Genomic DNA, 11,400 nt, shown 5'->3' with positions numbered 1-11,400 from the left:
AAACTAAGCGCTGCTGAGATATGAGCTCAGTTCCTGCTTGGCTACTTTTTAATTGGATCTGACAGGCAAGCATTTTGGAAAATCAAAAATTCATCCACTAACTTGATTTTGACCTGTAAAAACTTTTGAAAGATTTCTATAAAATCTAATATGGTGGAACGTGATATAATTTGAACAGTACCACAATTTTCTAAATCAGCCACATGAGTCACAAGTTACGGTCATGAGTACAAGTCCAAATTTGCCCCAATTGTGGCACTAAAGTGCTCAAGGTAGTGGCACATAACTTGATGAAAATGATAATCAGACTGCCCTGAGGAAATATGCCACATTTCACAACTTCTGAGCAGACAGTTCTAGGGGCTGATGATCATGATATAAGGAGAAGAAGAAGAAGAAGAAAATCTACAATTACTATGGGTGCTCATAGTTTTGCTGCTGTACTCAGGTTACACATTAATTTGTTGAGTTCAGATTCACCGTGACTGTGTTCAGAGGCAAAACTACAGAAACTGTCACTGTCCAAATACTTTTGGACCTCATTGCTTCTGTGGAATTTGTGCATACTACAGTGGAACTAAGAGCAACTTATATATCAAAATTAATTCTTGGTTGGAGCTGAATAAATGTTGTGAAATATTTGGTTCATCTTTGCACTTTTGTTGTTTCTTTCAGTTTTGTTGATTAATTAATTTCTGTGAATGCTAATTGCAGGAAGCAAATTTTGCATTTTCATGTAAACCATTTCTTCCTCTAGTGTCACTGCAGCTCTCGAGGACAATAACAAACAGCTGGGGTTTTTGTTCAGCTCTGCTGATGGTTTGTGTTACTGTGAGTCTCTGGCACAGTAATACACAGCAGTGTCCTCAGGCTGCACATTCTGTCCATTTAGAGTCACAGTGTTGCTGGAAGAATCTAAGCTGATACTGAACTTGTTCTTCAGTGAATCTTTGTAGTATGTGTCATATCCAACACGTGCACTTCCAATCCACTCCAGTCCTTTCCCTGCAGGCTGTCTGATCCAAGCTGTGTGATGGCTGCTCACAGAATAAGAGACCTGACAGGTGATGGTCAGACGCTGACCTGGCCGCACAGTCACAGAGGGTGGCTGTGTCAGCTGTTCACACTTCACACCTGTTAAAAACAAGAAAAGAGTTGGTTACAATCTCGCTACATTCACACAACAAGAATAACTGTTGACAATGACGCATCCAGACAGACTCACATCCAGCTGCCAACAGCATTAACAAAGCTACAAACATGGTTTATGGTCAGACTGATGTGCTGTGAATGGCCTGATGTCAGTGAGGAGGTTTTTTATAGCTGATGAGCTCTCTGAGTTTGCATAGGATTAAACACATGAAGGATCAGTGCTCAAACCAGTTCTCTGTTCAGTGTCAATATAAATGCAAAATTAAGGAGGAAATCACATCTGCTTTCACTTAATGTATTATAATCTTTATTAACATGATAAATGTACCTGGATTTGATGAAATAATGAAACACTGGATGAAACATTTTCATACAGTTGATATCATAAATGTTCAGATATACATTATTAACCTACCATTGCCAAACCAATAATGTTTAAACGTGAAGTGTTATTACATGAAGTTCAATCAGTGGAGGAAATTATATGTATTTGAAGAGTTTTGGGAATTTTTAACATGAAGCACTGACTCTTCATATCCTTTAGAAACTGATAAATACATCAGCCTTTATATTATTGCTTTTAATTTAACCTAATCATATATGAATAAACTGAAAAAATTAAAACTTCAACTATTTTGTGCGGTCACTATGGTCAGTCTAGTTGCTCTATGTCATGTCTGAAATTTTCCATATGAAATTCATGAACAGTTTTTCCATAATGATACAAATAAAGAAAGCGCTGTTTAGAAAATCAAACTTTAATTCTCTTTGTTCTCTCTTGTAGACGCTTGTTTTAAAGGCTCTGTAGTCGCAGTTAAATTCCACATTCAGTTGCTCTTCCAGTGCTGATGACAAATAGAGGAAATAGTTTTTGTGCGACTCTCCTGTTACTGTTTCTCACCGTGTGGTGTCGGGCACAGTAATGTTTTTGTTTTGGATGGATGTTCTGTTAACTGCAATTTCCCCATTTGTGGGACTAATAAAGGCATTCTTGATTCTTGATTCTTGATTCTTGAATAAACTGCTGTGTCCTCAGTCTTCAAACTGTTCATCTGCAGATAGACTTTACTGTTGGAGTCATCTCTGGAGATGGTAAATCTACCCTGGACTGACTGGGAGTAATACCTAGAAGAACTGCCTGTGTGTATAAATGCGATCCACTCCAGTCCTTTTCCAGGAGCCTGTCTGACCCAGTTCATAGGGTAGCTGCTGAATGTGAATCCAGAGCCTGTACAGGTCAGTCTGTGGGATTCTCCGGGCCTTTTAACCACTGGTTCAGATTCTGTCAGAGTCTGACCATCAACACCTGTCAAGAGAATAAAAAAAATCAGACTAAATTTGCTGGCAGCACATCTAAAAGCTGCATAATATTAGAAGATATTTTCACCTGCCCAGCAGAGCGTTAAAATCAGTAGTGCTGTCTTGTAGTCCATACTGATAAACTGTGTATCAGCTGCTCTCTGTCAGACTTAAATAGAGGTGGAAGACGTGGGTTTGGTTTTAACTTCTCCTCACAGGAAGCAAAACTGGATTGGCCTTTATTGTGTTATGTAAATGTGTGCAAATGAATATTGTTTACTGTGAAGATCTCTTTCCCAATGATGCAAGTACAATAATCAATTCAATTCAGTTCAATTTCATTTACATAGCGCCAAATCACAACAAACAGTCGCATCAAGGCTCTTTGTATTGTGGGTAAAGATCCTACAATAATACAGAGAAAACCCAACAGTCAAAACGACCCCCTATGAGCAAGCACTTGGTGACAGTGGGAAGGAAAAACTCCCTTTTAACAGGAAGAAACCTCCAGCAGAACCAGGCTCAGGGAGGGGCAGTCATCTGCCGTGACCGGTTGGGCTGAGGGGAGAGAAAGACATGCTGTGGAAGAGAGCCAGAGACTAATATCAATTAATGATTAAATGCAGAGTGGAGTATAAACAAAGTAAATAAGGTGAATGAAAAGAAACATTCTATTGTGGGAACCCCACCAGCAGCCTAGGCCTATAGCAGCATTACTAAGGGATGGTTCAGGGTCACTTGATCCAGCCCTAACTATAAGCTTGATCAAAGAGGAAAGTTTTAAACCTAATCTTAAAAATAGAGAGGGTGTCTGTCTCCCAAATCCAAGCTGGGAGCTGGTTCCACAGAAGAGGCGCCTGAAAGCTGAAGGCTCTGCCTCCCATTCTACTCTTAAGTATCCTAGGAACCACAAGTAAGCCAGCAGTCTTGAGAGCGAAGTGCTCTGTTGGGGTGATATGGTACTATGAGGTCTTTGAGATAAGATGGTGCCTGATTATTCAAGACCTTGTAGGTGAGGAGAAGAATTTTAAATTCTATTCTAGATTTAACAGGGAGCCAATGAAGAGAAGCCAATATGGGAGAAATCTGCTCTCTCTTTCTAGTCCCTGTCAGTACTCTAGCTGCAGCATTTTTGGATCAGCTGAAGGTTTTTCAGGCAGCTTTTAGGACAGCCTGATAATAATGAATTACAATAATCCAGCCTAGAAGTAATAAATGCATGAATTAGCTTTTCAGCATCACTCTGAGAAAGGATGTTTCTAATTTTAGAAAAATTGCGCAAATGCAAAAAAGCGGTCCAGCTGCTCTCTGTCAGACTTAAATAGAGGTGGAAGACGTGGGTTTGGTTTTAACTTCTCCTCACAGGAAGCAAAACTGGATTGGCCTTTATTGTGTTATGTAAATGTGTGCAAATGACAAATATTTACTGTGAAGATCATTTTCCCAATGATCCAAGTACAATAATCAATAAATATATGAATACATTTTTAAGTTGATTAGAGATTTAAAATTAATAGAGCAGGTGAAAATTGAGTTTGATTGGAATAATATTCCATTAACAGTAACATCTGTCATCTTTGTGTCTAAATCTCTAAAAAAACAAACACATCCAGTCAAATCAAATCTCATCTGTAGTACAGGCAGATGGACTTGTGCAAAAACAAATAACCTGTATTATTCCAGCACGATGCAAGAAAAAAACAAAAACTTTTTGTGGTACCAGAATGTTTCTCTAAGATATGACTATATACCAAATATTTTTTTGATGCAGAAGAGAATTTTCAAATGATCAAACCTAACAATTATTGAGATGCTGAGACTGAATTTGCACACATATCTCTGCCTCTGTAGTTTCTCGTGGCTTCCAGAATTACTTTATTGACAGCTCATAGTTCTTCCATACCAATGTCTACAACACATTTTGCAGCCAGTTGTTTTTACTGTGACAAATCTAAAAGAAAAGAGTGCACACAAAACTTAGCATGAGGTAAATGACTGTGCAACTTCACAACTACTCACTGTTTCAATAAGTGATAAAATAACATGTTTCCTAACAACTAACAGATCACAATATGTCACTGCTTTTTCACAACTTGTTTTCATGAATAAATATAATTGTTGCAGGTCTTAAACTCAGCTAATAGTGATATTACTTCTGATACCATTATGGACCATTATTAAGGATGATGTATGTACTTCCACTTATAATGTTTTTTGTTTTCTCAAAAAAACTGAACTGAACATGTTTTATGTTACTAAGAAACAGGAAACCACAAACAAGAATAGCAGTGAGGCACCACATGCCCCAGGACAGTGACATGCCCCTGAGGGCTAACAAACTTTAAACTATGGCAATGTAATGCACAAAGTTTGTAACTACAGTAAGAGAGATCTGTCCTCCCTGAGGGCCCCCACATTACTCCACTCACTCCCCTTGCAAATAGCATGGAAGATTCTGTTTGATAAAACCTCTGAGCAGCAATGAAAGCCACTCAACCAAAATGAAGAGGAGTTTTCCTTCTTGAAGCAAAGAAAAAAATCAAAAAAGAAAAAGAAAACAGACTAGGAGGGAAACAGGCTAAATATCTAAATGCTGCTAATCTAGTTTTAAATGTGAGGAAGAGACACTTGAACAACATAGGTTCTTCTAGCATCACATTATTTCTTTTGTTTATTTTCAACATTAGTTAACTTTGCTAGCAGAGCAGCCTGGTATGCTGACTATAACATGAATGAGCCAAATGTCAGAGACAGAGTCAGGACACCAGCAGTCAGTTTGTTAGCATAATTAGAAGGCTGAAACAACCTGCAGCAGGAGCTGGTAGTTACAGTATTAACAATTTGTAAGAAGTCAGTTTCGACTTGTTACGGAACTGGCATTCTTACAGAAATTAATGGTCTCTGTCATGATTAGTATCAGGTATCAGGTATCATTGGTATCAGATTATATATAGTTATGAATGGTGGTTGGAGGGGCCCGCTGTGAAATTTTGCCTGGAGTCAAGCCTGACTCTAGAAGCACCACTGTTTTATTTTTTAGAGCCATTCCTGTACTTTTGGTAGTATAACAAGTATTTGCACCTGTTGGTGTTTGTGTTTAAAAAAAAATGTGTGTCTAATTTGAACAAGTGAACTCAAAGTCTCTGTGGAATGGACTCCATACTCTGACCTGTAACACCTGATCAGAAGGAAGGGCAGAAGAAAGTAAAATGGTCATCTAGGAAAATTTCTGCCCTCTGTGAGGCTTTTTATTTTTTTTTTGGACCAAAGTGAAACCAGAAGGAAGGAGGATAACTCACATGGCAGAAAGAGCACAACCAGCAGAAATGTGATTGTGTTCATCGTCCTGAGGCTGAAGATGTAACCTCCAGACAAAGTACAAAACCAGTGAGCAAGATCAGCAAACCATGGAAAGATGTACAAATATGTGATGTGAAATTTTAGTAAAAAGTTGTGTGACACTTATTTCATGATTCCATGAAAGACCAGCTTCCTCTGGCTCTGCTTTCACTGAACTACTATCAGTCATGATGTTAAGTTTTCTCTCATTAATTGTGAGATGAAGAGGACTCAGAGTTTCTTTGACTCAGAGGTTCTTTGGTATATTAGTGATGAGTCCAGCTCTTGTTGTTGTGCATAAATAATTTTCTTTAAAAGTTGAGTTTTCTTTTCTGAAGAGCCAAAACTTAAACAAATTTTACAACAAGTAAATCATCACTGTAAAATCAGAATCATATTGCATTTTTAAAAATGCAATATGATACATCAAATTAATTAATTTTACATATTTATATCAAATTAAATAATTAATTAATATTAAAATATTATGAAGAAATGATCTTGAATTTATTGGTGGTCTGATGGCTCCTCCTGTGGTGGCTTCATTTCGCAGCTGCAGTGACAAGCTGGGTACAGAATCAGAAACCTGACAGGTGATTGTTACAATAAAAAAAGAAAAATGATAATTTCACACACAGTTATGGAGTTTGTAGAGTTTTTATTAAAATACAATTCAAACAAGACAAATGAAATATTTACACCTACAAACATACTAACAAAATATTTAATGTTCAGAACTGCAAATGCATGATTTAATGAATCTCACTTTCCCAATAAAGCAGTTTTATTGTATTTTTGAATTTAATTTAAATTCAATGTCTTTAACTGTGAAAAACAGACAGCAAATTAAACTGTGTATGATGTGCAATTCTTTTTGTACACACTCTCTCCCTCCTGTGTTTCTGTCTCTCTCGAGCACAGCAACACAGAGCAGAATACACCCATGTTCTGCTGGTGTCTCTGGGGATGGTAAACCTGCCTTGAATTGACTGAGCGTGCTGCTGCTGCTGTTACTGCAGCAGTCAGTTTCAGTCCTTTTCCAGGAGCCTGTCTGATCCAAGTGTTCCAGTTCTGGCCTTCTAACCCTGATGTACAGGTCAGTGTGTGGGATTCTCCAGGATCTTTTTATCACTGGTTCAGACTCAGTGTTTGTCCATCAGTACCTACAGACAAACAGCTCATTTCACACCATGATGTAGACAATGTCTTTTATCATAATGTCAGTGAAGGTAAATTCATCATCATTAGATGAGTTACTTAAAAGAATGAGAAAAACAACCCCAATATTGGGTCTTATCATTGTAAAAGCCTTTTATCTTCAACCCTTAGTCCCTTTGTTAAACTCTACTTTTAACAATATGGATTACCCTATCATTGATATTTAGAGTGTGGACAGGTGATTAATGTAGCTATTAATCCAGACTGAAAAACACAGTTTTATTATCACAAAAACCACACAACAGGTTATGTGGTTTATTGTTTATTTGAAATGAGTTATTTTGCAGATTGTGAAAGTATGAAAAAAGTAAAACAAAATAAATTCTGTTTAATCTGAGATAAATTAATGCTTTACACATCCTTGCATTTTTATTGTTTCTATCAATCTGCTGATGATGTTGAATTTCAGTTCATTTCAGTGAATGTGGATTTCTAATTTTAACCTGATGCATTGATTTTTTGTACAGAGTTTCTTCCTCTTGTGTCACTGTGGCTCTCGAGCACAATAATAAACAGCAGAATCCTCAGTTGTCAAGCTGCTCATCTGCAGATACACCTGCTTTCTGCTGTTGTCTCTGGAGATGGTGAACCGGCCTCTGACTGACTGAGAGTAGGAGATATAGCTACTGCCACCACTGATATAAGCAATCCACTCCGGCCCTTTTCCAGCAGCCTGTCTGATCCAAGCAGCAGCAATATCATTACTGAATCCTGAGTATGTGCAGGTCAGTCTGTGGGATTGTCCAGGCCTTTTAACCACTGGTTCAGACTCAGTCAGTGTTTGACCTTCAGTACCTAAAGAAAGGTTAAAAACTCAGTTATCACATTGCTTTATTTCAGCTTATTTGTTCAAAACAAATGTGTGTTCTTACCAGCCAAGAAACAAAGCAGAATCAGAAAAATAACTAAATAAACAGGTCTGATCATCTTTAAAGTCAGCTGTCTTTGTACAAACTGCACTGTGTATCTTAGGCTGATTCCCTGACTCTTAGTCTTATAAAGATGCTGAAGTCATCAGTTTTGCATTGACTCCTCCTCAGCAAAAACACCACTGTTTCACAAAGTCAAGAGGTGCAGTACGTGCAGTAGAGCCCTTTTCTACCATTTAATTGTGTTCTGTTTGTAATTAAAAAATTAATTAATTAAAAAAACTAATTACACCACTGCCTCAAGGTCAAATGTCACCGATATTCTTGTGCTTCCTTCTGAAGGGATCCCAAATCCACATACCAAGCATTGCTGAGATATGAGCTCAGTTCCTGTTTGGCTACTTTGCCACCAGTTTTGATTGGCTCTGATAGGAAAGTGCTTTGGAAAATCAAAAATCCAGCCAATAACTTCTGTGAGGCTTGGCCTGATGATGGTTTGAGTAAATTTTGGGCAACACTGGAAAAATTTTGTGACCTGTGAAAACTTTTAAATGATTTCCATCAAATCTGATATGGTGGAAAATCCAAACTAGCAGAAAATAACATCATTTGAACAGTGATGTCACAGTCACAAGTTACGGTCATAAATACAAGTCCAGGTTTGCCCCAATGATGGTGCTAAAGTGCTCAAGGTAGTGGCACATACGTTGGTGAAAATGATAATCAGACTGTCCCGATCATGTGTTTCACAACTTTTCACCAAACCCTTTTGCTGCTTGGTTCCCAATTAAAGCTAAAAGGCAGTACTCAGGTTACACATTGATTTGTTGAGTTCAGATTCACTGTGAATGTGTTTAGAGGCAAAACTACAAAAACTGTCACTGTCCAAATACTTTTGGATCTCATTGTTTCTGTGGCATTCATAGTGCATACTACGGTGGAATGAAGAACAAAGTATATATAAAAATTAATTCTTGGTCTGAATGGAATAAATGTTGTTAAATGTTTTGTTCATCTTTGCACTTTTGTTGTTTCTTTCACAGTTTTGTTAATGTTGAACAGTAATTAATTTCTGTGAATGTTAATTGCAGGAAGCAAATTTTACACCATTGTATACCATTTCTTCCTCTAGTGTCATTGTGGCTCAATAATAAACAGCTGAATCCAGAATGAAGAAGAGAGAAGTAGATTTCACTACCATCATACCGGATCCAAGCAATCCACTCCTGTTCTTTTCCAGCAGCCTGTCTGATCCAAGCAGCACTAATATCACTACTGAATCCTGAGTATGTGCAGGTCAGTCTGTGGGATTCTTCAGGCCTTTCACCAGCTGGTTCAGACTGAGTCAGTGTTTGACCCTCAACACCTACAGACAAACAGCAATAATTAATAATAATTTAAAAAATTATAATTTCTGTATTTCAAGCATATCAACTCTTCAAGCATAATTTAAACTCACTGTATTTTAACACTGAAAATTCAGACAATATCTCATTAAATTTAGTTTCAGTCTGTGTATTTTTTTATTTAAGATCTGCTTTTTGACTCAACTGGAAAATTTGCTGGAACATTTTCCAACAAACAGATTAAGTTTCTGAGAAAAAAACTTGAACTCATTCATCGTCTGAGAGAGCCTCCTGTAGTGGTTTCCTGCTACATCTGTTCAGTTCAGTCACTGAAGGGGTTTTTGTTCAGCTCTGCTGATGTTTTGTGATACTGTGACACTCTGGCACAGTAATACACTGCAGAGTCTTCAGGCTGCACATTCTGTCCATTTAGAGTGCTTGAAGTCGATACTGAACTTGCTCTTCAGTGAATCTTTATAGTGAGAGCTCCCAGTGCCTTTCACCCCAATCCACTCCAGTCCTTTCCCTGCAGCCTGCCTGATCCAAGCTGTCCACTGGCCAAGAGAATAAAAGACCTGACATGAGATGGTCAGACACTGACCTGGCTGCACAGTCACAGAGGCTGGCTGTGTCAGCTGTTCACACTTCACACCTGTGGAGAAAACATGTTGAATGCAGTTCTAATAGCAGCAACATTGTGCAGTGTTCATGCTGTCAGTATTTCTGTTCAGTGACACTCATAGGATCCAGCAGCAGAGCTACAGAGATCATGTTGGTTTTGAATGTGGTCTGCTGGGAGCCTTTTTTTCTTCTATTGCAACCAGCTAGAATAAGTCAAGTCTTTATATTAGCCTGGGAGGAAGCTTGATTTGCATACAGATGGACACTGATAGATTTATAGAGAAATAAAGACTGCCCTGGCAGTAATTGATATTGGGCTTGTGTTTTCACCTTTTTGACAAATTAAAGAAAACAATTAATAAATCAATGCATTTAAAAAGATTTTACATATTTTTACAAGGCAAATCAAAACCTTAAGCCCTGGCGACCTGTTCAGGGTGTACCTGGCCTCTTGCCTTATGTCAGCTGGGATAGAGTGCAAGACTGGATGGATGGATGGATGGATGGATGGATGGATGGATGGATGGATGGATGGATGGATGGATGGATGGATGGATGGATGGATGGATGGATGGATGGATGGATGGATGGATGGATGGATGGAGAACAAATCATTTATTTACATTATTACAGGGAAAATATTTATTCTTAATTCATTTATAATCAGGTCAGTCAGCCATGTTACTTTAAATACACAATCTATGTATACACAGTACCAGTCAAAGGTTTGGACACACTCACCCATTCATTATTCTTTGGTTGTGCGGTGAATCCTTATATTAAGAGATTCCAGTATTTTTCATGTTCAAGCTGTCCACAACCTAAGAGAATAAGAGAGTTTGGTCAGGTAAGTAATTGAAATTATTTTTTCAAAATAAGATTTTTTTATATTAAGAATCATACATGAGGTTATGTGATCTGTAGGATCCATGATATGCTGATTTTTTGTGGAGTTTATAAAAGTATATTCCTGTCAAAGCACAAGCAAAGTTAATCAAAATTCATTCATGAATATTTTTCAATTATGTGAAAAATGTTTGTTGTTAATTAATTCCCATTCAGGTACATCAGCCCAGTCATTTTAAATACTCAACCTATTTGTATTAATTTATTCTTAACGAATCCTTAACGAGTGCCTGTTTGTATTAATGTTATCTAAAAACAAATTTATAGGCTTTCAGATAATTAATCCCACTCATTAATAACACATTTGTTTTTAATGTATTGATTGATTGTTCTGAAGCACACTGTGTTAATGTTTAGTTATATATATTTGCATGTCTATCATATGCTCTATTACTGATGTATATTTTATAGTACTTAAGTAATCTACTGCAACATTTCATTAGACTGAATTGTGTTATATTTTGATACAGTCTAAATAATCTGTCTGAATAATTAGAAATGTTTCCAAACAAGATCCACATGAGTATTAAATAAAATACACTTCAGCAAAAAAGGTCATTGGTGGTCTGAGAGCGCCTCCTCTGGTGGTTTCATGTTACAATTTTTCAGTCACTGATGGGGTTTTTGTTCAGGTCTGCTGATGTTTTGTG

General features: G+C 37.4%; 1 gene segment (V, D, J or C); it reads right to left on the bottom strand.

Moving 5' to 3' along the window:
• Positions 1 to 826: 826 nt before the first annotated feature.
• On the bottom strand, positions 827 to 1,282 carry LOC115784904 (Ig heavy chain V region 5A-like). The segment is given in 2 exon segments: positions 827 to 1,134; positions 1,226 to 1,282. Coding segments are annotated over 2 exon segments (345 nt in total).
• Positions 1,283 to 11,400: the final 10,118 nt, after the last annotated feature.

The sequence above is a fragment of the Archocentrus centrarchus genome, chromosome 8 (genome assembly GCF_007364275.1).
Source record: "Archocentrus centrarchus isolate MPI-CPG fArcCen1 chromosome 8, fArcCen1, whole genome shotgun sequence".
In the NCBI taxonomy this organism is placed as follows: domain Eukaryota; kingdom Metazoa; phylum Chordata; class Actinopteri; order Cichliformes; family Cichlidae; genus Archocentrus; species Archocentrus centrarchus.
The sequence above is the reverse complement of the archived record's forward strand: the minus strand, read 5'-3'. Positions and strand labels throughout refer to the sequence as shown.